The sequence below is a fragment of the Motacilla alba genome, chromosome 6, assembly GCF_015832195.1.
Source record: "Motacilla alba alba isolate MOTALB_02 chromosome 6, Motacilla_alba_V1.0_pri, whole genome shotgun sequence".
Taxonomy (NCBI): Eukaryota; Metazoa; Chordata; class Aves; order Passeriformes; family Motacillidae; genus Motacilla; species Motacilla alba.
This window is the reverse complement of record NC_052021.1, coordinates 16,760,382-16,787,171: the sequence shown is the minus strand read 5'-3', so window position 1 is coordinate 16,787,171 and position 26,790 is coordinate 16,760,382. Positions and strand designations below refer to the sequence as shown.

The window sequence follows — 26,790 nt, the reverse complement described above, 5'->3', positions numbered from 1 at the left end:
GGTTGGAGGGACCATGAGCATCCCCCCCACAGGGATGCTGGCCATAGGACAGTACCCAGCTTGCCAACCTCTCTCTCTGCTGCACTGTGCTCCTCAGAAATCCCGCTATGGCACCTATGCCATGCTGCTGCGGGCCAAGCTGAAGGCTGGCTCCGAGGACCTGGCAGCATTTGAGTCCACCCTCTTTGACACAGTGGGTGGGGAGGACGATGGCCTGAAAAAGTCCCACTCCAGCCCCTCACTCAACGCAGAGCCCTCCAGCACGACCACCAAGGTGAAGCGCAACGTGTCAGAGCGCACTGGCCGCCAGCCCCCGGGCCACCCCCAGAAGTCGTAAGTGTGGGGTCTCAGCTGCCTGCACTGCAGCTCTGTTCCTGTTCCCCCGGCACGGGGGTGGAGGCCGTGTGCCTGCCGAGACCCTGCATGTGTCCGTCTGTCTGCGGCACAAGCTGGAGGGGGTGACAGCCCTTCTGCGGCCGCCAGCACCAGCCATGCAGGGCCATGGCCCCTCCACCGGAGACAGTGGCAGAGCAGGATGGTCCCCAGTCCTTGCCTGCAGGAGCTGCCTGGCCCCATCAGACTTGTTCCTGCCCCTCCTTGTCCTGCATTTGGCTGCAGGACCTACTCTTGCTGCCCTGGGGAGAGGGAGCAACTGAAACCTACCCGCTGGGCTCAATCCTTCAATGGCTTAAAAAAAAAAAAAAAGACAAATGCAGCAAAACAAAGCCAGCGGCCGCTTCTCCAGCTCCATTGTGCCATGGGGGTAGATGGGAGGGGGCCAGCCCTAGACTGTCCCCTCTCCTAGGGCTGGTGGCCAGGGAAGCCAGGGCAACAGCACCTGGTCCCTTCCCTGCCACTTCAGTCACCTCTGCACCCTCCCTGCTTTCTTACAACTTTTGAACAGTTTTTGTGATACAGTTTTGCACTTTTTAGTACCAGATCAAGCTGACCACCAGAAAGGTTTTTTTTTTGGGGGCTACTTTTGATGCTTTTTGGGAACTGTTTAAAAAAAACAAAACCACAAACCCAGCCCTATCTTGTAGGCAGTGCACTCTGGGGGAAAGAGGTTTTTAAAAGGACTCAGGGGGCGATCCAGCTCCCCACGCCCCCGCCCTACAGCAAGCTGAGCGTGGGCTACTGTGTGTACTGCTGCTGCCTGCTCCCCAGCTCCACTTCAGCACCAGCAACCCTTTGGGGAGACAGCCCTGTGGCTGCCAGTTCCAAGGAGGCAGCCTTGAGATGGCAGCACCCATTGCTGCACATGTGGCTGCATGGGAGGCTGATGCACCGGTGCTTCATGACCCCCATTTTCCACCACCCACTGCTGGCAGCTTGGACTGGCCCTGTTTGCAGCAACATGGGTGTAAGCATGGTACCCAGGGCATGGTGGGCAGCAGTGTGTGCTGTCACCACTCACTGTGGAGTGGCAACCCCTGGAGCCAGGGTTGATTTGGGGGTCCCCCTGCCCTATGGCTCCAGTACAGGCTGGAGCCAGCTTTTCTTCCCATCTCTTTTCCAATGCATGGTTGGGGCCTCAGAGGCTACCAGCAAAGCCTGGTCTGTAGTGCTGCAGTCCTCACGCTGCAGCAGCACTGGTGCAGCCCCATCCTCAGCAACAGGCTCCCTCCTTGCCGAGGTGAGGGGCAGGCTGGGGCAGCCCTCACCACTCCAGAGTGGGCTGAAGGATGCTTGTCTAGAGCAAGGAGCAAGTGATGGAGCACGGCTGCAGGACTGTCCAAAAAGGGGTCCAGGCACAGTGAAGGGCTGTGACCAGGGGCTGGCACACACGCAGTTCTCAGCCGCCTGGGACCTGGCTGGTTTCAGCACTGACTTTGCGAATGTGTCAAAACTTTTTATTCTGCTCTTTTGAGTCTATTGCAAAAAAAAAAAAAAAATCCACCCTTGCCCCAGGTGGCTTGGGGGGTGGTGGGGAAAAAAAAACCTTTGTACAGCTTCTTCTCTCAGTTACTGAAGTAAAACTCACTCTTCACTTCTTGGGTGCGCTGTGTTTCTTCCCCATGGGCTGGGGACAGCCCCAGCACCAAGGGATGCCGAGGAGGGGCTGGCAGCTGTCTCCTTGCTGCCAGACTTCAGACAGAGGCAGGGTTCAGGAGGATTAGCACCCAGCTCACTGCTGGGGCTGGAGAGAGGGAGGGCAAAGACTAATAGAACCTGTGTCCTTTTATTCAGAAGACAAACCATTAAATAAGAGCAGAGACGGGCAGGAGCCAGCTGCATCCCATCCCCCTGAGTCCAGGCAGCCGGACCCCTAGTCCAGAAGGCACTTGTGTGGGTAAGGCAGAGGGCAGTGCAGCTCCCTGAGCGGTCACAGGGGCTGCTGGATGGCTCCTCAGTGCACCTGTGGCTGCTGGCTGGGGGGCAGCTCACCCCCTGGCTTCAGGGCTAGTGTGGGCGCCTGCTCCTCCTCCACTGACTCACTGCCGTAGGCACTGTCTTCCTTCAGCTCTGCAAAGCAATCCCCGGGTGCTCTTAGTGATGGGGCAACGGGAGGAGCAGCAGAGACACTCCCAGCCCACCAGCCCCAGCCCTCACTCTCTGTACCTGTGCTTTGCAGCTTCTCCAGTGCCTCGGTTTTGTGGAGCATCCTCACAGCATTGTGGAGCCCCATGGAGTCCAGTGCCTCCAGCAGTCCCCCCAGGCTACCACCTGCCAGCTGCAGAGAGAGGGCACTGAGTAGGGCTGACGGCCAGACAGAGAGGGGGACAGAGGCACCCCGGCCGGACACTGACCTCATAACTGCGCAGGAGGCTGACACTGGGCGAGGGTGTGTCCTTGTAGGTCTCCACGAGGCTGCACAGCCCCAGGCGCTTGGCCAGCTCGATCCAGTCTGACCCACTGCAGTCCTGGTTCAGCAGCTGCTCCAGCCCCTGCAGTGCCTCACTGTCCAGTGACAGCACCTTCCCTGTGTGAAAGAGGTGCCCCCATCACAGGCTGCCCATCCTTGCTGCCGGGAGGGTTTTACCCTACCTAGGTGTGGTGCTTCTGAGTTGGGGGGCTGGGGGAGGGAGGGGATGCTCACCTGGCTGGGGGGCAGTGGGCAGTTGTGCCTCGGGCCCCTGCTGAGAGGCCTGCAGCAGGATCTCCCGCACCTGCAGACAGACATGGATGTCAATCTTCCAAAGCACTGCCCAGATCCCCCATTGCCTCCTCACACCTTGGATCTCTGCAGGACACGGAGGAGCACAGGCATCCTCACAGGAGCATCTCCTGGAACTGTGCTCTATCCATGCCGTGGCCTGCACAGAAACTTTCCCAGTGAGTTTGTCCCACTGTGCCACACACCTTCTGGCTCCGAGTCAGGTCCAGGGACGTGTGGCAGCGGCGCTGCCTGTGCCCTGGCTGCCAGTGCCCTTGTGTGGAGAGCTTGGGGCTGGTGCTGTGCTCTGCAGCCAGGGCTGGCTCCCCCAGATCCATGGCCAGCTCCTGCTCCTCAGGGTCAGTGTCTGTGTCGCTACTGGCCTCTGACGAGGATAGGCTCATGGGCTCATCATTCTCACACAAAACATCTGCCCCTGTCGGGAAAGGTTGGCATGAGCCAGGCCCACGGGTCTGACCTTGTGCCTGGCACCACCCAGTACAGGCAGCCAGAGCTATGGTGAGGGAAAGAGGAAGGGCAGTGCCTTACCAGCTTTAAGGAGCAGTTTGGTGAGGGTGGGGGAGCCCAGGCCAGCAGCCAAGTGCAGGGGGGTGTTCCCGGCGAAAGTCCGGCTGTTGATGTCTGCTCCCAGCTAAGAAAGGTGTGAGACCATGAGGATGGGCTGCCTGGGCACTGCTCCTCCCACACCCCAAGGCCTCAGGGGAGCCCCCACTTCTGCCAGGAGCCTGTAGGAGGCTGCATCCCGTCCCTGTCCCACAGCCACCACTACACCAGCCGCTCCATACCTTTTTCACCAGGTGAGTGGCCATGTTCAGGTTCTCCAGCTCCACAGCCAGGTGCAGCGGGGTCCTTCCACTTTGCCTCTCCACTGCATTCACATCTGCTCCTGTCCTGACCAGCAGGTCCAGGCAAGCCAAACTCTTTGCCTTCACAGCCAAATGCACAGGCAGGAGGCCTGCAAGACGGGGATAGGCTCAGCAGCCTTCTGGCCAAGCCCATGATGGCACACTGGGGTTCTGCCCATCACCCCTGAGCCACACTCACCATGGAAATTGGGCAAGCGGAGCAGATAAGGGGCAGCTGAGCCCAGGTGAGCCAGCAGCGTCCTCAGCATCTCTTCATCACCAGCCTGGAGTGCCAGGTGCAGCAGGGAATTGCCATAGCGGTCCAGCAAGGTTGGGTCGGCGCAGGCTTGCAGCAGGAGCTGGACCACTTGGGGCTGCTTGGTGATGACTGCCAGATGCAGTGGCGTCTGCAGGACAGCAGCACAGCCTCAGCAGCGCTCACAAGAGGAGCCAAGTCCTGCACCACCATTCTCTCCAGTAGCTGCAACTTGTTCAGATCTGCAGCCTCCCCTCAGCAGGAGCAGCTACAGGAACCCCCAGGGTTGGAAAATAGGAGTGAGGAACTACTCCCACGTAGAGGAGAACTGGCTGCTTTGAAAAACACGTACCTGTTGCAGGTTATTGGAGATGTTGATGATCTGCTGGCTGGGGATGCTAACAATGATGTCTATCAGCTGCTTGATCACAGCTGTCTGTTCATGGATAATAGCGAGGTGCAAAGGCCTGTAGAGAGAGTGGGATGGTCCCTAGCTCAGTTCCATGCTTCACCAGGTACTCCCTGCTGCCCTCAGAGCCCCCATAATAGCTCTGAAGACAACAAGACCACCGTGCTCTCCCTTCAAACCCCTCGTGTGCTCACGTGTCTCCGTTCTCATCCTGTGACGCGGCCAGGTGCCTCTGGACTGCCAGCAGCATGCGGGGGTCGGCAGTGACCGAATAGTTGAGCAGGGCATGGGCATTGCGATGGGCTAACGCCAGCATCCACAGCTGGCACAGCTGGGCTGGGGGGCAAAGCAGGATGTCACCTCCAGGAGCAGCAGCCCCATCCACCCTTCTGTATCCACCAGGTATGGAGAGCAGCACACAACCCCAAAAGGTCCCCCATCCATGCCTCCTCTCCTGCGCAATGTGCCCCAGCCCTCCCTCAAGCTCTGCTCCTCCTACCGTGCTTCTTCAGCTCCTTGCAGTACGTGCTCTCTTCTGCAGGTGCCTGCCTATCGCTCTCAGGCCCCTCTGCTTCAGGGCCCTTCATCTGCACACCCCCCTGGTAGCTCCCCACTGGGTGGGGGCCGGGCGAGTAGATGCTGTTGTAGGTCAGCCCAGAGGAGTAGGGGAAGCTGAGGTTCCCACCTGTGGGGCAAGGAAGAGGATGGGTGAGCAGAAGGGAGCCCCCAGGGCCAGACCTCAGCCATCTGAGAGAGGAGGAGGAAGAGGCATGGCCACTCACCTCCTCCAGAGCCAAAGCCCCCGGCCCCCCCGCCGGCCCCCCCCATGTGTGAGCCACCGCCAAAGTGCTGAGGAAACTGAGGCAGGACTTTCTTGCGCTTCCTCTCCACTTCTTCCTTATCTGTGGGGAGAGAGAGGCAGCAGGGTGAGAGGCAGCCCCAGCAGCAGGGGACATGCCAGCCTGCCTGAGTGGTGCTCACCTTCCACCACTGGGTAGTAGGTGAACTGCTTGGAGTCACTCACGTCGCCTCCCCGCTTCCGCTTCAGCTGCAGGAAGACGGTGACTGGACGGTCAATCTTGGGCTTGTGGTAGGGGGGTGTGCGGAAGACAATGGCATACTGTGGGCAGGAGATGATGGACATGAGGCTCTGCTCATCCCTGAAGCCGGGGACAGGGCTACCTCACCCCACAAGGCAGTCATCTGCCTTGAAGCAGAGCAGGACACTCCCCACCTCCCCTGTACCTGTTTGTGCACATCTGTAGGAGAAAAGTCCCCAAAGGCCTGCCAGCCATTCTCATCATCCTCGTAGAAACGCACCTCAATGTCATCTGGGGAGAGAAGTGGCACTGGCACTGCCTGTCTCCTTGCCCCAAACAGGCTCCAAGGACAAAGACTCCTGACCACCCAGGGGCCCTGGATCTCTCCTGCTACAGCCCCTCCAGAAGGTTTCAAATGGAGAGAATGGCTTTACCTTTCTGAACTTTATCACACAGCAAGTAGACTTCGTCTCCTCCCCGCACGGAGCCTGCTGTCTTATCCATCCGCGAGATCTTCAGGTTGGAAGCTCCGGGGGACTCTGCAGATCAAGAGGTGTTGGGAGTCTCTGTGAAAAAGTCCTCACCCCCTCCTGCCCCATCCCTTTCCTGGACTGGCCCCACACTCACTGCTGTCATGGATGGGGTCCGAGATGACAGGCTGGAGAGCCAGCGTGAAGTTCCCACTGCTGTCACGGAGGTAGGCGGTGAAGCGCAACCGCACAATGCTCAGGTCCATCACCTTCTTCAGCTCCTTTGCCTCCAGCTCGATCTCACGCAGCTCCACTTCTGCCAGGGCAGGGGGGCAAACTGTTAGGCTGTATGGGGGGACAGGGCTCCAGGTCCCCTTCCTACCCACCCCAGCCCCACACTAAGCCCAGCCCCCAGCCGTCAGCCCACGGTGCCGAGGCCCACTGAGTCCCCGAGCTGCCCTCACCCGTCAGCAGACGGCTCCTGTTGCGCATCTTCTGCTGCTTCAGCTTTTCCTTCATGATCTCCATCATATTCTTCTTGGTGACATGGAGCACACCCAGGTTGCTGAACCTGGAGAAGAGGGAACCTGCTGGGATCTGGAAGCATCAAGGCCAGGAGCGGCAAGCCCAAAGGGGCACATACTGCAGCTGGGAAGGTCCTGAGCACAGAGCGGTGCCACTCAGGCAACAGGGAATCAGCGGCAGAAGAGGAGCAACTGCAGAGGAGAGAAAAGGAGCCCCAGAAACTGGGCTCCCACAGGTGACAAGTCCAGAGGGCTGTCAAAGACAAGACCAGGACTGAAGGCCAGAGGGATGCAAATGGTACTGAGCTGAGCCAGAGATGGATATGTAAGAGCAACAGCAGCAGTGGCAGAATAACCCTGTGACTCAGGCTAACTTCGAAAGTCATCTGCAAAGCTGGGGAGCTGCAACCTCAAGGACAGAAGCTCAAAATAAGCTGCATATGTCAAAACCCAGAGACACGCAAAATGCTCAGGGGACAGAGTTGTAACAATGAACTACACACGCCTGACCTCATCCTGCAAAGCCAGCTCCAGGGTGCACTAACCCCTATCTTCTCCCCATCTCAAAAGCTGCAGGCAGCACCCACAGCCACCTCACAAAAGCAAGAGGCCACCCTGGGTCCTCCTTGCACATACTGAGCAGTCATGTCCTTGGGTCCCACGATCGTGACGCAGTTGCCGGCCTCGTTGCACTGCTTGCCCACCAGGCTATGGGCATGTACACGCGGAGGGTCACTGTGCGTCACCAGGTCTACCTCGATCCGGGCCATCCCTGTGTAGTTACAGATCTGCAGGGAAGAAGGAGATGGGGGTCAGGTACACTAAGCCAGGAGCCTGAAGGATTCTTTACAAATCCCTGTTATCCCTCCCCATGGCCACCACCCCTCCTGCTGCAACTCTCACATCCCTCCAGCACCAGGAGACACACAAGAGCTTATTATAAATTTCCTGTCCTCCCTTCAAGGCTCCCTGCTGATGCTCATGCACTGCTGGTTGAGGACACTGCTCCATCCCCTTCCCATGGCAGCGCTCACCTTGACAGTGGGATAGGTCTTGCGCCCCTTCTCACTGGATGCTCCCGGCAGCCCCCCATGGGAAGGGCCCTCGCAGCCGTAGCGAAATCGGAAACCCCGCTGTGGAGGCAGAGAGCGGGTCAGCCAAGGGTGGCCAAAGCCTGATGCCATGAGAGCAGGTTACACCTGCTCTCAGTTACACCTGTCTTTACCTGGGTGACATCCTTACCTGCTTTGGCTGCTCAATAATGACAAGGTAGGGACCTTCCACTGGAGGACAGAAACGAGAGGTACCAATGAGAAACATGGGATAACCAAAGGGTATGTTCTCACTGAGGATGCTGGAGATACAGGGACAGCACTGAAGGTGATGTGACCCCTGTCTGTCCCATGGGGGTCCTCAGAGCCCCCAAACCCTGTGCTGTCAGAGCCCAGCTGAGAACAGCAGTCAGAGTAGCAGGAAGAGGAGAGGAGGGCCAGAGGATGTTCTGCCACTTGGGAAACAGGGACCCCCAGGAGGTCATAGCCCAACCTGGCAGTCCTTGGTAGACTGAGCAGTAGGGATAGATGGAAGAAGCCCCATTCTGGTGTCACGAGGCAGGGATTTCCAGCCAGCCCACAGTGGGACCAGTAAGGACAAAGCCTGTGATGCTTCTGGCAACTAAAAGGTGTGAGTCAACCTGCTGGGAAACTCCACTGCAGCTGGGGACCCCTGGAAGGGTACAGCCAGAGAGGCCCTTACCTGTCTCCATCAGGGGCTCCTTTTGCTCCATCATGTGTGAGCCAAAACTGAAGTCATCATAGTCAATCCCATCCAGGCACTAGGTGACAGAGGGAAGGTGAATGTGATGACTGCGTTGGAGCTGGAATCCCCCAACTACCCTGTGCGGGTGATGGCAGTCTGGCACAGAACCCCATCGGAGCAGGCACAGATCCCTGTCCCTTCCCGGGAAGAGAGGTGGGCAGGTGCAGACCCCTCAGTGCCCAGCCCTGGAGGCTGACACACACCCTCCCACCTCCCACCCCGGAAGCAGGCAGGGACCCCCACCTCCCACCCCACCCGCGGGGTCGGGCACTGCCCCCTGCCCAGCTCCGGGGCCGGGAACAGGCAGCGACACCCCCCGGGCCGATCCGATCCGATCCGTGCCGCACTCACGGGCTGGAACTGCTCGTCCATGTCGGCTCGGGGCCGGCCGCCGGCCTGCGGGGAGAGGGGGGTTGAGCGGGGAGCGGGGCTGCAGGAAGGCACCGCCGCTCCGGAAAGTCCCTAGAAACCCCGCCGAGCCGGGAAATGACGGGACCGCGCGTCACCGCCCCGCCCCGCCCCGCCGCGGCCGGGACACGGCCCGGCCCGGCCCGGGGCACGGGACAGGGGCCGCGGAACGCCGGGGTCCGCCCGGCACGGCTCGGAGCGGGGCTCTGCTCGGCCCCGCTGCTCCCGCGCCCGCCGGCGGCCGCTCGGGACAACGGGACGGGCTGTCCCCTCCTCGCCTGGGAATTTTGGACTCGGAGCCCCGGGCGGGCTGGAAATCCCGGAGCACTCCCGCCCGCCTCCCCCGGCCGTTCTCGCCCGGGCGCTGCCTGGCAGCCCCGGGGCGCCAGATGTGCCGTATTTTCCCCTCGGGAGTTCGAAGGGATTTGCCCCACACCGTGCCCGGCCGCCTGTCCCGCTACGGGTGCCAGTCCCCGCTCCGCTGCCATGAGCCCTTCCCCAGCAGGACCTGCAGTGCTGCACGGCTGAAACCACCCGCCCGCGCCGTAAACCCCCGCAGAAACCCCTGGGTTCCCCAAGATCCCTACCCCACATCGTCCCATCCTGCACAGGGATGTCGTCTCCGAGCCCCTATGGACTCAAACGGGAGTCGCCCCGAAGTGCTGTCCCCGAGCCCAACGGCTCCCCCCTGGACAAGGGACTCTCTCCAGGACTCTGCAGAGTCGGCAGCCCCTCGCCAGGCACCCAAAGGGGTGCTTTCCCTCTCCCCAGTTTCAACTTACACAGCAGCCCCAGCATCCTTCCCGCGGGGGTGGCCAGAGAGAGGCATTCGCTATCCGTGTTCCCATTGCCTCCTTCCCACTGGCTTCAAAGCGGAAGGGGCAGCCGCAGAGCTCCCTGCGGGAGCATTTCCCACCACCCCAGCATTCAGCACTGGATGCTTCCCGCCGACCCCAGCAGGGCACTGCCAGCAGCAGGGGCCCACAACGCTCACATTCTCCTACTCACCGGGGAGGAAGAGGTTGGTCTCAGCAACCCGTTCAGCCCCAGCATCGCCACAGGGACTGCCAGTACCACAGGCAGGAGTTCCGCTGGGGTCAAGGTCTGCCTGACCACAGAAAACCACCGGCGACTTCTAGCAAAGGGGCAGGATCAGGGGAGAGCCTACGGGCACGCTACACATTTCTTCTCACTAACCAATGAAAAGAAAAAAAAGTCCCGTATCTGACTCCACAATGCCCTCATACTATTAATTTCTGAATCAGTGGTTGCTGCAGGTCCCACTCAGGGGATTTTGAGCGTGTGGGAGAAGAGGGGAAGGAAGGGGATTGTTCAATCCGTGCGTGACTCATATTCTTCAGAAGCTGAACGGAGCCTTTTCAAGGAGATTTTTCAGCCACTCAAGTCTTCCAAAGGGACTGTCCTGTGACCTCAGGACTGAGGTTTTTCCCGGTTGGCCTGCCACCTAAGCACGGAGATGCATCCCAAGCAAAAGTGCAGCCTGGGATGTGGGGTCTGTGGGACCTGCAAGTGTAGGGGAGGGTGCAAGGAGAAGATAGAGATACAGCACTGCAAAATGAGGTGGAGTCCTTTCTCCTGTCATTCTGCAGGGGCTTCTGAAGGCCTAGGAACGTGGACACAATCCCCTGCTGGTCTGTGGGAAGCAGCACAGACTGCCTGCTGTTGGGATCCCATTGATCATCCCACCTGGACAGCTTCAGCCTGCCACCACCAGTCAGCCACACTATCTGCTGGGCACAGATCTTCCAGAGAGGTGAACAAACGGACAAACAACCTCCCTCAGTGGGCTGGGAACAGCCACCTATCCTACCCACTGAGCCTGGTGGGAGAGCCCAGGCCTGAAGCTGCTGGATAAGAACAGACTGTGCCCCTGGAATAGCACAACTCCTTTCTCCAGTGGCATCAGCTCCATCTCCTCTTGAGGGGTTTTCACAGCTCACTCACTGCTGCCCAGGACACTTCCACTTGTTGCAGCAAACAGCATGACTAAAGAATGCCATGGACTTGTACCTGCATCTCCTCATCCCACACAGCTCTGGCTCTCTCTGGAGGTTGCCAGCCATATCCCTGCATCCTTGTGCAGCGTGTGCTGGAGGAAGCCCACCTTGCTTGCCGAGCAGAGATGGTGTCACCACCTGCTTCCTTGTTCCTGGAAAAGCAACCTCAGGCAACCTCCAACCTGCTCTCAAGGTGAAGTGCTGCCTCCTGTGCCAAGCAGCATGCCTTTCTGGCCTCCAGGACTTGGGGTTTCCCCTAGGAGTGTAGCATATGCAGCTTTTATCCTCCACACATGCCAGAAGGGAACACATCTCTCCTTCCTCCATCAGTAGCATCCCCTGCTCTGTCTTCCCAACACATCTGCCCTAGATCATGGGCTTGAACTGCAGACCCCATTTACTTGGCTAATTCCTCCCCATCTTCACACATTCCTTGGGTTCAGGAAGGATTCTCTGGGCATTGCTGGGAATGGGGGAAAAGAGCAGCAATCCAGCTGCAAGGCACTGCCCAAAGCAGCATCAGCTCCCTGCCCTGGAGTGCAGCACTGCCACAGCACCCTTGCCAGATGGCACAGCCTCCCTGTGCCAGCCAGAGTGCTTCAGTTAAGGGCCAGCCTTTGGCAAGCAGTGTGAGTTTAAGCCAATCTGCCATGCCTGCAGCTCCTTGAACGTGACCTAGTAATGCAGGTGCTATTTTCTTTCCTCCCATGACAGTCGGCTGACTTGCAGAGCTGATGCCCTGCAGGCAGGAGGGAAACATACGTCAGCCTATCTGAGGCAGGAGTGTTTAGCAGCCATGGGAAAGGGTGCTCCAGAAATGCAGGAGGCAGCACGAGCACAGCCCTACTCTGAACTGCGCTGCTGTACAGCTGACATGTTCCAGCCACTCAGCTGGCTGCTCCTCTAACGTACTCTTCCCTTCGCATTTTGATTTCCCTTGGGTCTGCTAACACCTGCAAACAATAGCCCTAAATACCTGGCCTTGCTTTCTGCACAAATCCTGTGCTCTGCTCCATCCCTGGAGTCCCAGCAGCTACTGGCAAGAGGCTGCAGAGTCTCTCTCATATTGCGTTCACAGTGACTTTGCTCTGAGACCCTTCCTGGAAACCAAGTCCTTGACCAGCAAGCATGGCAGAGAGGAATCCCCTCTCCCTGAAAACTTCTAAGCCTTCTCCTCCTGACAGCCTGCCTTTGACCTCTGAAGCCATTTGTGTATCTCTGCATAAAATGCCTTCACTCCCATTGTGGCTATCAAGTTGGTTTTGGCAAACCCTAGACACCCACTGATCTTCTGATTTTCTCCTCTAAGGGCCTGTAAATCAGCTCCTCTGCTGTTATGAGCTATTAATCCAGCTGTATCCCCTAGAGAACCCCTGCCAGCGTCAGCCCGGCGTGTGCTGTCTTTCACTCTCTCCAGTTTCCACTCTGCCCACAGCACCGCTACCGTGTTGGAGCTCACGGTTCCATTTGGGCTATGGCCGAGCCTGCGGGCACGGATCTGATTCCCCTCGGAGCGGGCAGCAGGCCAGCCCTGCTCCAGCGCAGGCAGGGCTCAGGACGCAAGAGGGAGAGCTGCAGGATGGGGCAGAACCCAATGGCAACACAGAAAACGGGGAACTTCCCCACCGGCAGGGAAAAGGGTGTAACCTCCAGCGCTGGGACTTGCCGTCTCCTCTCCCCTCCAAGAGAGCAACTGTCTCTCCAAGCTGGATCTTCCCAACAACCCCCACCCCACCAGGCTGCATGGCCAGAGGCAACCGGGGACCGGCGTAGCTGCTGGAGCCAGAGAGAGCCCAGGACCCTTCCGCTGGGACGGGCAGCCCAAGCACAGGAATTTTAAACCTCGGGACCGCTCAACTCCCTTTCCCTGGGAACCGTTCTCCCGCTGGCGCGGGTAGCCCTGCCCGCCGCCGCTCGGGCGCCCCCCGGCACCCCCAGGACCCACACCCCGGCCCGGCCGCTTACCTTCATCCCCGCCGCAGGCCGGCCGCTGTGCCCCGGCCGCGGTACCGGGAAAGTCCCGACCCGACTCCGCCTCCCGGGGCTTCCCGGAGCCGGCTCCGCCCGGCGGAGACAGCGGGAGGGCGGGCCAGGGGACCCCCGAAGGGACGGGCAACTCCAGGCTGCTGCATTCCGGCGACATCGCCCATCGGCCACCTGGCTGGCACTCGGATCAGGGAACCGAGCCCCGGGCTCACGGCTGTCCTCCGAGGCAGGGGACAGGACCGTTCACCCATTCCCAAGGCCAGCTGCTACTCCAGCAGGAATAAGGGAAGGACCGTGTGCCTCACCCATGGATGATTTTCACTTTTATTATTGTAAATCCACTGTTGTCTTTATATATACTTTTAAAAAATATATTAGATACAAAAGTCAGAAAGGCTCCTCTTTGAACTACATATACTGGTGCATTTACAGGCCGGTTTGGAAAAGGTGGGCAAATAGGAAAGCCCAATTTGATCAATGCGCACAGCAGCAGCAGCAGCAGCAGTAAATGCCCCTCTCCAGGGACAAGGGGACTTTATATATATATATATATATATGTGTATATATATATATATATATATATGTAGATCTATGCATACACACACATGCATGCACACACAGCACTCACACCCTTCAACGCCTCAACCCCCTGCCCAGGACACCCCGGGCTGCACGTCAGCCCAAGGAAGCTGCAGCTGAGCGGAATGAGCTCCCGCCACGCAGGCATCGGCCAAGGCACCAGAGGACGGATTTGGGAGTCCCAGAAGAATGGGGCACACTCTTCCTCTTGTTCCTACAGAAGTGCTTCCCCTTTCCATGGCTGCACTCCCTGGGACAGCTTGGGCTGGCAGCAGCACAAAGCAGAAGTCCCCTGCTCAGCAGGCACGGTGCCTGCAGGACATCTCCCATTTGATGGTAAATTAGAAGACTCATTTCCCAAACTAGCTGGAAGCAGGGAAATGCTGTGACCAGGGAGGTGAAACCTGCCTCAGCAATTCTCAAAGCTGAAAAAATGCAGGAAAAGCCATTGACTGATGGCATAGAAGGCCCTGAGCAGTGAGAGCCCTGGCACGGGTCGGGGGTCAGTACAGTCCAGCTGGGGCTGCTGGTGTCATCCTGCAGCAGAGTGAGATGCCATCCCCACCTGGGAAGGCAGACAGGGAGAGACCCCCTGCTGCCATCCTCACTGGGGTTGCAAACAGACTGTCAGTGCAGTCACTTCCCAAGAAAGGGAAAAGGCACTCTGTGTTTTTGGCTCCTCTGACGGTCACAGTAGCCAGCTGGAAGGCTTGCATACCCTTGTGGAGGAGGGAAGAACAGAGATCTCGTCCCCTTCCAGCCCACCAGGCTTGTGTGGTGAAGGGAGGCTGAGCCCCCTGCTCCCCCATGTCCTTTACAGGAGGAAGCCTCAGTATGATTGCCTTCAGCAGCCTGACTCGGACCAGGCTACCCCAGAGGCTCAGGGGCAGATCCCGGCGCTGCTGATAGCACCAGGTTGGCATCCCCACACCCCAGCAGTGACCCCAAACCCTGTGGGCAGGGAGGGGACAGCTCTTGCAGGGGCAGCAGCTGCCAGAGGAACACTGGACACAGCTCCTGCTGAGAGTGGAGGGCACCGCAGGCCCACACGCACACACACACACACACAAAAACACATAAACACACAAACACATACACACACACACAAACATATAAACACACACACACAAACACACAGCAGCGGGGCTTTCAGAGATATTCAAGGTGGGGAGTCACTGGCAGAGCCCAATTTGGGGTCTCCACTATGGGCTGCCTCCTGTGGGGGTCAGGCCATAGCCAGGCCCTCCACATGGCTGTGGATGTGGGCCGTACTGGACAGGCTGCTCTCGCCTTTGTAACTTTTGGGGGCCCGGCTGGCTTTCAGCAGGACCAGGAAGGTGTCTGTGGAGATGGCCCCAAACTCAAAGGTGAATGTGCCGTAGAAAACCAGGACATCAATGATGAACATCCACTCACACAAGGCAGCCACGTGCTGTAGCACAAAGCTCTCCTGGATGAAGAACACGCCACCTGAGGGCATCCCAGTCAAGGATAGTACAGCTGAACCCCAACCACCCCCTGGAGGGCCATGTCCCACTCTTACTGCATGCTGGGGTGGACGTGAGTACCCATCCTCTGCAGGAAACACACCACCACTCCTAACACTGAGAAACCCCCACATGGTTCTCCCAGCACCAGAAGGGCCCTGGCACAGGTGAAGTGGTGGCACACATGCCCAAACCAGCCTTACTAAATCACTGTACTGATGCCAGGCTGGGATTATCTGAAGAGGCCAGGGCAGGATGACCTCAGCCTGCAGGTCTCAGTGCAAGCCAGGTGCCCAGATGCTCAACTTCCCCACATTCCTTGCGTCTTTCTCAAGCCAGGCTGGTGGTCTCCATCCTCTCACAGGATGCAGTCAAAGATGATAAAACTCAACCTTTGAAACAGGGTTTGGACTGTTGCATCCCAGTCCTGCAGCACCTCCTGTCCTTCTGTGCTGCAGGCTGGCCCACCCCAGAGAGGGGGCCTGCTCCCACTTCTCCAGATCCTACCACTACCAGAATTTCTTAATCCTTCTCTCATCCCCACCAAAAATCTCCAAAAACCTATTGCAAGAGCTACTGCGGGTGAGGGGAGGAGGTACATTCCCTAGCCCTCCGGGTGAAGCCTCCAGCAGTGCCATGCCTTCTGCAAGTGAGACCAAGATCTGGGAGAGCTGCAGAAGCAGGGACCTGACCTGTACAGTGTAGAGCCCTCTGCTCACTCTCCCACCCCATCAGAAAAGATCCCAGCCCTTTCCCCACACTGTCCACACCCCAGCTCGCTTCTTGCCCACTGCCAGTCCCAGAACTTACAGAGCAGAATGGCCACAGCAGATGGGCACCAGTCCTGTCTTCCTTGTCCTTACATGCCCTTCTTGTCCCACCCAGCTGGCATGGCCCTGCAGCAGTCCTGCCTTTCCCAGCTCCCTGCCTGCTGTGGTGACAGAGCAGGACCCTCTGATATGTGACAGGCCTGCCAGCACCCCCAGGCTCCTCTTGTGCGGCTCATCTCAGCCAGACCCCAGCCAGCCTCTTTGGGATCCATGGACACTGCATGTTTTTTCCCCTCCCTGCCCAATAACCACTACTTTGTTTCCCAATTTATCCCCAACCTCAGTCCCAATAAGCTACTCACTCCCCAGCCACACACCTGGGACCATTCTTTGAGCTCCAGCCCACCTGATGCCATGACCTCCCTCCCTGGTAAAGTGCTTGCAGACCCCGGTACCTGCTCACCAAACCCTTCTTGTCCCATGGGCAGGCTGGCTGGTGAGTGCCCAGAAGTTCTGGCTGACAGAGGTGCTGCCATGCACCCACCTGGCACTTGCACACAGCGCTTTTGTACTCAGCTTTGGTCAGAGAGGTAGCCCAGGTGGACTTTGCATTGCCAAGGGCTCAAAATACCTTTGTCCCATTAAAAAAGTCCAACAATTAACCAGACCTGGGTGGTGTGTGACTGGAGCCTGCAGTGGTGGCTGGGCTGCAGCAGCCAGGGCATGGCTGGTTTGGGGCATGCCAGCACCCCAAGAGACACCCACCAGCATCCCTTCCCCTCCTCAGCCCCTGCCCAGCCCTGGTACTGCTGCTCCTCTAGCCTACACCTGCAGTGAGCTGCCCACCCTCAGTGCCCTGCCCAGCTTCTCTCCTGGCACCGTGCCTCACTGCCAGACCAAAGGATAGAGAATTTGGGGCATATACCCCACTGTGAGGACCACCTTTCACCAGCCTATTCCCAGTCTTCTTCCCACACCCTTCAGGATACTGAAGACGAGCGTGAAGAAGGCCACAGTGGTGAGGATGCTACGTAAGTGGCCAGTCCAGTACTGTCCTCGGGTTTTAGCCATGCGGTAGGTGAGGATGGACTGCAGGAGCAGGAACAGCATGCTGGTGGGAAAGGCCACCCCTGCCCCAATGTAGTGTAGCACCTTGGCGTGATCCACCTGTGGGGAAGAAACCATCAGTGCCAACACCCTAGGACACTGCCTATCACAGTGTAACTTTGCTCCAGGAGTTGTACTCCTGCCCAGGAAGGGGTGCAGACAGTGCTGGGAGCAGGTCCAGGCAGCTCACCCTGTGCCTGACTCCTGGCTGAAGAGCAGACTTGGATCCACAATCTACTGCTGGGATCTCAAAGAGCTCTGTTTCTTTTATCCATGGGCCAGCAGCCCTGCTGTGCCCAGGAGCAGGGGGTGCCCTCTGCCCTGAGCAACATCAGGGACTGCCTGCACCCCTCCTGAGGGTCACAGCCCAGCAGCGCTCACCATGGCTGGGCCACAAGGGGGATCGGGGCCTGCAAAGCTTCACTACCCGGGGCTGGTGTGGGCAGCAGCCTCCTGCCAAGCAGGAGGGACTGGCTGCCGCAGGCAGCTGCTGGGAAGCCGGTGCCTGGCAGAGCAGGCAGGGGCTGAGCACCGCCATGTGCTGCCAAGCCTGGGCCTGCTCCGCTCCCCGTGAGCACAGGCTCTGCCCCGACAGTTTCCTGGCATCACCCCCCGGGCAGGATCAGGAGCAGCCTGAACAGCATGTCCCTGCCCTGCACATGTCCATGGAGAGGACAGACAGTGCAGAGGGGGCTCAGGTAAGGGTTTAACCAAACCCAGCAGCTCAATCTGGACTTGAACTAGGAATACACAAAGAGGACACCCAGTATCCTGGGGAGCACAGCACTGACTCAGGAGAAGGGAAGGATTGCACGGATGGGATGCTGGACCAAACCAAGGACCCCAAACCCTACCCTGCTGAGCGCAGCCATTGCCCCGCTCCAGCCAAGGCCCTCTCCTGCTCCCCTACCCCAGGGACTCCTGAGGAGATGCCTTACCTGAAAGTTGCCAACCATGGTGAGGCCAGCAGCGCAGACCCAGCCAGTGGCCAGCCCCAGGGTGTTGAGGAGGGACGGCCCCAGGCGCTCCAGGAGGTGGGCATAGCGCAGCAGTCCCACCAGGATGACTGCGGGAGGGAAGCACAGCCCTGTCACATGCCACTGTCTGCGGCCCCCCTCATCCCACTGCTGCCCCATGCCGGGGGGGTGCAGGGCAGCCTCTCCCAGCCCTGCTTCCCCGGCAGCAGGCACTTACCCATGAAGGAGCCCAGGCTGCAGATGAGGCTGAAGAAGCAGCTCTCAGGAGGCAGGGTGCCGCACTTGCTGTGGGGACAAACAAGACACATATAGTGCTCAGACAGGGGGCACTGGGGTGTGCGCCTGGCTCCCTCCGCAGGACACTCTCCTGAGTTGCCCTGGAGGGGTCTCAGAGCAGCTCTACCCGTGTCCCTACCCTGAGGCTGCTCACCTGACGAGGGGGATGTGATCCAGCGTGCAGCAGGAGCTGGGGCCGTCCATGTCACATGACTGGTTGTAACTCCTGCCAGCAGCAAAGGAACAGGTTAGGAGAGCCGAGATGCTGCCCAGGACCCTCCTGTCTCCTGCCCTGCAAGGGCAGCCAAGTTGCTCCACAGTGAGTGCAGCCCAAACCCAGGGATGTGCCCACAGCCTCCAGGGAGTGACCCAATGCCTGTGTTTCCACAGCCTATTCCCTGCCTGCTGGCTCTGCTGCTCACCCAGAGCCCCATTCTGTGAGGGAGAGGCCATGGCACGGCAGAGGCCGTGCGGGCCGGGGTGCGGGCTCAGGGGGATCTGGCAGCCCCACACCCAGACAGGAGCAGGAGCACCCACCTGCCAGCCCCCTCACATATTCCCGGGATGGAAGCACAGCGAAGTTGGGCACGCAGCCACTGACAGTTCCAGGTTTGCAGGGGGTGGGTTGGAATGCTGAGCTGTGTGGGGAATGGCCTCCACAACCACAGGCACCCCCGGGGCAGTGCCACCGCACCTGGGAGGGCGGGAGGGAGGGAGGGAGGGAGCTGGAAGGCACTGCCTGAGGGACAGCATGACCAGAGCCACCCCCAGGCTGCCCTGGAGCCAGGCACACCAGCAGTGCAGCTGGGGTAGTCGCAGAACTGCCGGGCCGGGCAGGGCTGTGCTGCCCGCACCAACCACAGTGTGCTGGGAGCACCTCCTGCACACACAGACGCCGTGAGTCCAGCACCCCGAGCTCTTATCAGCCCTTCCTGTACCACAGCTGCTGCCTGCAACCCTAACCAAATTCCCACCGTGGGGGCTCATGGGCCCTCACCCTCACGGCGCTCCCAGGAGCTGACACACGCTGGAAGTGGGTTTTTGTGCGCCCCTTCGCCGCAGCATCACCCGGGCATCCAGCACCTCTGCCTGGCATGGCCCAGTGGAACCCCTGCTCACACCACAGGCAGCGAGTGCAAAGCTCTCTGCCCCAAAGGGCCTCTTCAGACACCCCAAGTCCCGCGTGGTGGGGGGACTGAGGGGAAACAGCACTGTGGGGAGAGCTGTGGGGGGACAGTGCTGCCCTGTCCCTCACCCAGGCTGTCCATCCACCACCTCCAGCTATGCAGCAAGCACATGGTTAAAAAAGCCTTTTTGGAAAGGGCTGGGCTGAGCTCTGATGTTTTTTCAGTCTCCTCAGTTTACTGGTGGCTTTGTTTTCCAACCACTAAACCCAGGAGAGGCGTGGAGCCCCACGGCCTCCTCAAAGGCTGCTCTTGGGGCTGTGTTTGGTTTGGGAGGGTTTTTTTTATTATTATTTTGTTTAAAGCAAGCAGCCCAAGGCCGGGAAGCATTATTCGTCATTAAGGGCTGGCTGTGCGGCAGAGACAACCCTACACACACATTCTTCCCAGGGCAGAATCAGCCATCAGGCAGGAAATGGCAGCAGGTTTTTTTTTTCACTTCTTCAAACACTCCAGCAAGAATTAAACTAACATGGATCTTTCTGGGCAGATTTTTAAGGGAACGCTACAAGCCAAAAACCCTGCAGAAGGAGTTGCCAAGAGACCAAACAGTGTTTCTTTTCCCAGCCCTTGTTTCCTCCACGCCTCATCCCCCATCTGGGGGTGTTGCAGGCAGTTCTGCCCATGGGGTGTCTGGGTGCTGCAGGATCATCCCATCCCCCTGGCACTGCCAGATTTAGCCTCAAGCAAGCAAGTCACAACCTTTTCCATGGAGACACATAGCCCTCTGTAATTCCCTGACCACTTATTTTCATACTTTCTCCATGCTGTGTTTTTTGAAAGGCCTCCTTCTCCCCGCCTGGTTTGCAGCAAGGCCGGACTATTCACCAGAGCAGCCGTTACCACAGACGAGCCTGAGCAGGGGAGGGAGGGCAGCCTAGCCCTGACAAGAGCTCGACCCCAAGCTGCTCTGCTCCCAAAAGCCACTTGGCTGGGCAGGAGGCGTGTGCCCTGTGGCATTTGCACCCCATCACCACCATGTCTGCTGGGGAAGAAGGCAGCTCTGTGCCTCTTTAATGCTCCCACCATCCCCAACGCCCCTCCAGCACAGTCATGGTGCAGGGAGTGCCTCAGCTACCCCGTAGTCTGACACAGCTTGCACGCTTCAAGTGGGACAGGTATGGAGGGACCTGGCATTACAAGGTCTCTAATCAAGCCGGGATGTGCCGAAAAGCCCCTGCTTCCCCAGAGGCCTTACCAGTTGTGGACAGGGCAGATGTGGTTGTTGGACAGTGCCATGGCATATCTGGAGGAAAGACAACAACAGGGTTACCACAGCCACCCTGCACCCCCTTTCCCTGCCAGCACCCAGAGCAGCCCCAGGGACTAGCCGCCAGAGCACAGGATACAGGCCCTCACAGCCTGCCAGGGGCCAGCACTCATGCTGGGGCAGCTCCCAGCTTTACAAAGCAGGAAAAAGAAAAACAAGTGCATGAGCACATGCTCCACAGAACTCCCACTGCTGGGACCACGTTCCCCTGCCTTGTACCCCCATCCCTGCTGAGAGCCACCTCCTGCTCCAGTTCAGTGCAGCTGCTTCTGTGGGGCCTCTTCTCCATCGCGCTGCTGTGCTCCAGGGGCTCCGGGGAACTACTCTGTCACAGAGTCTTCCTAGCAATGCCGCTGGCATCGGGGCTCTCCACCAGCCTACAGCTGTGCTGGGTGACACCCAATGGCACTGGCTCTGCCGTGCTTCCCCCAGCCCCTGGCTGGCCAGCATTGGAGCTAAAGGAAGTCTGGAAAAGTAGCCAGTGCATTGGGATGGCATTATGGGGAGATCAGCTCCATCAAGCATTTCACTGTGGAGTCACCCTTGTGCCTTAGTGTAACAGGGGGTTCATGACATGCATCCTCTTCTGCTCCAAGGGGTCTCAGCCCCATGGCCCCACCCCAGGCATCGAGAAGCCCTCCTGCCCGGCAGCCACAGCAGTGGGCAGCACCCTGTTTTTCAAATCACTGGCGGTTGTGAACAGCTCAGGTTAAAAATAGACCCCCAACACCAGTATGAAAACTCCTCTCCTTCCTGAGCTGGCCGTGTAACAGCTGGGCTGCAAAAACGATGATTCCAGAACAGAGGCAAAGAGCAGGACAGGTGGGGGAAACCAAGGAACAGCACCCCCAGCCACCAAGGAGCAGATCCCTCACCGAGCCATCTCCCAGCACAGGTCTCCAAAAGGGCCACTCCCAGGGTAGCTCAGGCTGTGAGGATCATAAGCAGCAACTCCCACCCGTGCTGCTTTGGTCTGGAGGGGCATCTGCCCCCCAAGGTCACTCACAGGAGACAGCCCATGCTTTGCAAGGTGTCTGAGGGAAAAACTTGCAGCATAAGTTCCTAGCACCAGGTTCAACATTCGGCTTTGTCGTGAAGTAGGACAGGCGATACCTCAAGGGGAAGCTCTTGGAGGAACCTGCATGCATGTGGGGTGCATTTGCTCCATCCCACACCCCAGGAAGTCCCACCACCTATACTGAACCTCTTGATGCCTTTAAGAAAAGTCCTTCATCCACTGCTTACCTGTATTAAGGCCTGAAAAATGGACTGCTGGGGTGGACTAGTACTGTTCACCTAAGTGACACAGCCTCTACTCCTAGCCAAGGCCCTTCCATGCATCTATCCACCACATGGGATGGGTGCCCATACACGGACTGCAGCCCTGGCGCTGCAGTACCTGGGCTGGTGGCGTGGCTCCCAATGCCGTTCCCGGACCACCTGAGCGTCAGCCGCACTCACACCGGGACAGGGGTGCGATTCTGCATGCTGTCGGGGATTTAAGGACAGGGAGGCACATGCCAGCGCTGCTGCAGGGGACGCGGAGACCACGCAGGGCGGCTGTGGGAGCCCCTGAGTATCCAGAAGCGCCCCAACATGACCGGGGAGAGCGGCTTCCCGCAACTTCCAGCCCGTTGCATCCCACCTCGCAGCATCCCACTCTAAAGCATCCTCCAACCCACGGCCCTCAGTCATCCCGCAGCATCCGGCCCGGGCCCCGGCCCCGACGCCCGTGGGTGGGGGGCCGGCGGCGACCCCTCGGCACTCACACGATCCACATGCCGGTGATGGTGAAGGCAGGCAGCGTGACGGGCAGGATCCCCCAGGCCGGCATCCTGGGGCCTGGCATGCCCCGCCGGGCTATGGGCGAGCGGGGCCGCCGGGCCGCCGCCGGGCCGCGCTCCCCATGGGCAACGGGGCCGGGGCCGGGCTGCGGGCGGAGCGGGTCCGGCCGTGCGGAGCGGCGCCGGGACAGCCCAGGCCGGCCCCGCCCCGGGGCAGCGCGGGTCCCGCTCGGCGGCGGGGCCGGGCCCGCCCCGTCCGGCGGCAGCGGGGAGCGGGACGGGCCGGCGCGGCCTCCGGTGCCACGTGGCGCCCGCGCTGCCGGCCCGGGGAGCAGGTCGGTGCTGGGGAGGGCAGCCCGGGAGCAGGACGGCACGGAGCCGGCAACGCCGGGCTCCGCGAGGCGGGCGGCCCCACAGCGCGCTCGGCTGAGCCGCAGCGAGGGACAGGCTCCCCTGGAGCGCAGGGGAGGGCAGGCACAGCTCAGCAGCGAACGCTCCTCCCGGGAGCCGGGGACCCGAACGGCTTTTGCCGAGGCTGACTCGGGCATCGACAGCCGGCTGCAGGCCTGGGGCCTCACCCCGCTCCGCTCCAGGTGATGCTGTCTCTGCCCGAACACCGGCCCGGGGCCCACATCCGCAAAAGCGTGGCTCCTGTGAGCGTGGCCCGAAGGGCAGTGTCAAAGGACGAGGCAAGAGGTGCTGCGACAGGGAGGGGCCCGGCCGAGCAGACCTTCTTCAGTTCACTCTTCCCTGGGGCTCAGCATTCCGTCCTGAGGACAAGGCTCTGTTTGCACGCCTGGAGTGACTGACCTTGTGCTCTCCCTAAATGGCTGCAGCCACACTGCCAGCCAGTGCCTGCACACGCTCCCGACCCGGTTGCCCTGACCTCTCTCGTCCCAGATGCTTTTTTCAACTAGGGATTACGTTTAGCAGCCAACCACGAACCCTGCTGCCTGAAAAAATTCCATTTTTCTTACACAGAAAACGTGAGGAAAGGAAGCACAACTTCCCTTGGCAGAGGAGCAGGGCTGTGGTAAGGCCACGGCCGTCTCATTTCCCTGTCGGGAGCTCAGCAATAACTCGCCCTCTTGGCCCCTGGCTGCTTGTGGGGATGTGTTTTCAAGTCCCAACACATCCTCCATCGCCAGCGGGTGTGCACAGCCCTTGAGAACGGAGCATTTGGTGCTCATAAAGCCAGACTTTCCCTCTGCAGAGACGAGCTGCCCGGGGACAGCTCTGACCCGGGCCTGTGTGGGAGCAGGCCTGGCTGCCCACCGCCTCCCCGGGCCAGGGTTACACAACCGCAGGAGCAGTACTGCACACTGGGACTTGTAGTCTCGGGGCAGCTCATCGTCCTCTGCGTTGACTCGTGCCCCAAGCAGCCTCCTCACGGGCCCAGGGTCTCTCCTCGCGGTTCAGCCCATCAGCTGGGGGCAAGAGCTGCACTCCAGAAGTTAGCACCCGAGCCGGTTGTGCTCCCAAAGCTGCCCCGGGCATTCCTGTCCGCCGGCCGGCAGAAAGCCTGGCCCTCCCTCTCCCAGCAGCCTCCACACCACATGGACAGTGGGAGCGGTGCCCGCTGTGCCGGGGCTGCCGCCTCCAGCAGCCTTGGCAGGGCTCGGATCACTCCACGGCCACAGGCAAGAAGCACAAGCCCCGCCGGGCTGCCTTCTGCGCAGCTTGGCCGAACATGCCAGGCACAGTGGCTTCAGAACACATCACCCTCTGTAACAGGCATAAATTTTTCCAGAGGAGTTCAACAGCTGGCAACAGTCCTGACATCGAGGCACTTGACAACTGAGCAATGGTTTACAAAGAGTTAATAATCTAAAGCTTTCAACAAGCAGAAAAACAGAGCTGTAAATAGAAGTGAAGGCTCAAAAAGACAAGACAGAGAGGGGGGCTGGATACAGAAGCACACCATGAACAGCACAAGGACTCAAATACATTAATGAAAACATCTGAGGGCTGGAAAGACAATCTACAGGCAGTGGAGGGTGAGGAAGAAAGCTGCAGCAGTGAAAATATTTCAGGAATGATAGAAATGGGGTTAGGGAATCAGGATTTATTACCAGGACTTTTGTAGTGTGCAAATTATTCTTCCATTATGCAACATTTAGACGTTTTCTCATGCAATTTAAACAAACTCCCTAGTTTTTACTGCCTTACCAAGTCTGTAAGAGTCTCTTGGAACAGAGAAGGCACTGGTGCTTCACACAGCTCTGAGGACACTGTGGCACTGCATGGATCTTGCCATGAAACAAAGTAGGAAACACCAGGAAGGAAGTGTAGTTCTTCAAATCCACAGCAAGCACTAGCCCTGGCAGAGCCCAGCATCTCACACCCTCTCCAATTCTGAGTCCTGTCCATGGAAACAAGGATTTCTTTTTCATCAGAGAATCACCCATGTCAGCTGAACTGTCACCAAGGTCTATGTTCTGGCACCATTAGCAGATGAGTAGAGAACCTGCTCCTCAGTCCTCATCTTTGCCCTCAGTCCTGGTGGTGCATGAGTATACACCAATGTACCATCAGAAGTTTTACAGCCCATGTGAAACTATTGCCATCTGAAAGAGCCAATCTCACTATTATAGCTCTGCTTTGTCCATGATGGGAACCATTCCTGATTAGTCCCTTGATGGCTAACCTCCATTGCAGGCCCCCACCCCAAGCTCACAAGTCCCCCTTTGTTCCCCCAGACAGAGCACTGGTATATGAAGCCAGGGCACAACACCCTGACAAGCAAACTCCCCTTTTCCCAAAGCTCTGAGCCAAAGTTCCATGACAGAAAAGGAGTGCGACACCGGAACATTCATTTACAGGATGTATTTATTACACTGTAAAAAGTCCATTGGATTTTAGCCATTTACTCTGTATGTACACTGGCTGTACTTCCACACCAACTGCAGGTTCCTCTCCTTACAGGATACACTGGGTTGGAGTCCCACCCATGCCCCTCCCAGTCACCAGGGGGATTTCAAAGATTGAAATTATTGATAATTTAGCCAACTAGTTGAGGGAGGAGGAGGAGGACAAGCGATGCAGCACTTGCCAGGCAGCCAGCTCTGCTCTGGACATGAGCGGGGAAAGAGCGGGATGTCCTTGCAGCAAGATGGAAGCACAAGAATCACTGCCAGGGCTTCAGCTGCAGGGGCCTTCTGGGGGTAGAAGGACATGGGATCCCAACAAGAAGATGGGTGCAATCTCTTCAGAGCTTTCAAGAGAAACCGCTGCAGACCTGCTGAGCATCTGTCAGCAGGTGCCACAGATCCCCACATCTGTAGGTGAAGGGGATATTCTCCTAAGGAAAAAGCTGGTCACCCAGAGACCAATGTGTAGCAAGTGGCAAAAAACACATGACTGCCCCACAAGTGCTGTGTGAGACACGGCCATGGTGCTCTGCTCTCAGCATTTCCTTCTCATTTACTCAGCTAGGCAGAGCCTTCTGGATTTGCCTTCTCCAACCAGAAAGCCTGACTACATTTACAGGAGCAGGGATGAAAGCCCCTATCAGACTCGCCTGCTACTTAATCTCTATTTGGCTTGGGGATTGCTGTCATCCATGCTGCAGGAAGGAAAGCATGTACCAGCAGGCAAGAAGTCCTACACAGCAATCTGAGAGCTCCACTGTAAGCAATCCACATTTCTAATAAAATTCTCTACCTGCTGAACCCAGGTGTGCTCAGATCCCAAACAAAGCAGTACAACCAGAAGAGGCAGCAGGAAAGCTAGGGAATGGCTGGGGAATTGCCCAGGGACTGGACTGAGTAATCTTGATAGGCAGTCCTGTACTGCAGCCCCTCTCTGGTGTGACATCAACAAGTTTTCCCTCTTTACCAGATGAACTGGTGGCAGCTTGGTCCCAGGCTGCTGGGCACAGGCATTGCCTGGCCCCTGAGATTGCAAAGGCAGGAAGGAGACTGGTCAGTGGAACTGGGCACTCCTCCACGGAGACAGGGATTTTTGGGCAGATTTCTAGGTGATGCCACAAGAAGGGAGCAGGGCGGGACATGCTCCAGAGGACTGTGGCAACAGCCCTTCTGCTCAGGTTAGCATCGTCTTTTAAAACGAACATGCCCACTACCAGAGAACACTTGGCCAGCATCCTCCACCCACAGAGCCTCCTCAGCAGACAGTTCTCCAACATCCTCCAACTAATTGACTTCAGAGCTTGTCATAGGGTCAGTGGGCCGTGGGGTAGCTAAGAGGGGAACAGGAGAGGTGGCTTCAATTAGGGCTGGGTTGAGAATGATTGGAAGAGTCATAGGTGGCACTCCAACCTGCAGGGGAGAGGCAAGAGGCTGCAGGATGAGCGGCGGCTGTGCTGTCGTAGGAGGTATGTCTGTAACGGGGCTTGACTTTGTTGAAGCTGATGCTGGGAAGGAAGGAGAGGCAGAGGTGCTGATGGCGGGTGAGGCAGGTGCAGTGGCTCTCTCAGACTCTGGAAGAAGGAACAGACAAAAT

At 58.6% G+C, this 26,790-nt stretch overlaps 4 protein-coding genes across 12 annotated transcripts in view; 1 reads left to right on the top strand and 3 right to left on the bottom strand.

The window, feature by feature from the left end:
• Nucleotides 1-1,990, top strand: part of PSD (pleckstrin and Sec7 domain containing) — a 38,143-nt gene extending 36,153 nt beyond the window's left edge. Inside the window, exon 17 of the mRNA XM_038140482.1 lies at nucleotides 98-1,990. Coding sequence (XP_037996410.1) covers nucleotides 98-337 — 240 coding nt within the window. The 3' untranslated portion in view covers nucleotides 338-1,990. The remainder of the gene's footprint in view (nucleotides 1-97) is intronic.
• NFKB2 (nuclear factor kappa B subunit 2) lies at nucleotides 1,872-12,979 on the bottom strand. Of its 3 annotated transcripts, XM_038140484.1 has the most exons (24): nucleotides 12,872-12,979; nucleotides 9,897-10,080; nucleotides 8,832-8,876; nucleotides 8,418-8,496; nucleotides 7,905-7,945; nucleotides 7,697-7,795; nucleotides 7,299-7,450; nucleotides 6,603-6,709; nucleotides 6,296-6,454; nucleotides 6,103-6,207; nucleotides 5,874-5,959; nucleotides 5,610-5,748; nucleotides 5,411-5,530; nucleotides 5,128-5,313; nucleotides 4,823-4,964; nucleotides 4,572-4,686; nucleotides 4,163-4,370; nucleotides 3,904-4,073; nucleotides 3,647-3,749; nucleotides 3,304-3,533; nucleotides 3,041-3,110; nucleotides 2,751-2,923; nucleotides 2,563-2,674; nucleotides 1,872-2,466 (listed from the first exon to the last, which is right to left on the bottom strand). In XM_038140484.1, exons 2-24 carry the CDS (start codon nucleotides 9,939-9,941, stop codon nucleotides 2,351-2,353), a joined length of 2,802 nt encoding a protein of 933 aa, XP_037996412.1. In that variant the 5' UTR covers nucleotides 9,942-10,080; nucleotides 12,872-12,979; the 3' UTR covers nucleotides 1,872-2,350. The 3 variants fall into 3 exon arrangements, with proteins under 3 accessions (XP_037996412.1, XP_037996413.1, XP_037996411.1); XM_038140485.1 differs by lacking the exon at nucleotides 8,832-8,876; XM_038140483.1 differs by lacking the exons at nucleotides 9,897-10,080; nucleotides 12,872-12,979 and adding an exon at nucleotides 9,671-9,883.
• Nucleotides 12,980-14,613: 1,634 nt separating this feature from the next.
• On the bottom strand, nucleotides 14,614-24,016 carry TMEM150A (transmembrane protein 150A). The gene is made up of 8 exons (XM_038140857.1): nucleotides 23,519-24,016; nucleotides 22,312-23,003; nucleotides 20,471-20,518; nucleotides 18,243-18,314; nucleotides 18,030-18,097; nucleotides 17,774-17,901; nucleotides 16,718-16,895; nucleotides 14,614-14,941 (listed from the first exon to the last, which is right to left on the bottom strand). Exons 1-8 carry the CDS (start codon nucleotides 23,675-23,677, stop codon nucleotides 14,697-14,699), a joined length of 1,590 nt encoding a protein of 529 aa, XP_037996785.1. The 5' UTR covers nucleotides 23,678-24,016; the 3' UTR covers nucleotides 14,614-14,696.
• A 1,121-nt stretch (nucleotides 24,017-25,137) lies between these two features.
• Nucleotides 25,138-26,790, bottom strand: part of GBF1 (golgi brefeldin A resistant guanine nucleotide exchange factor 1) — a 99,342-nt gene continuing 97,689 nt past the window's right edge. For all 7 annotated transcript variants that reach the window (XM_038140474.1, XM_038140475.1, XM_038140476.1 and 4 more), the window contains one exon: nucleotides 25,138-26,767. In XM_038140474.1, coding sequence (XP_037996402.1) covers nucleotides 26,481-26,767 — 287 coding nt within the window. In that variant the 3' untranslated portion in view covers nucleotides 25,138-26,480. The remainder of the gene's footprint in view (nucleotides 26,768-26,790) is intronic.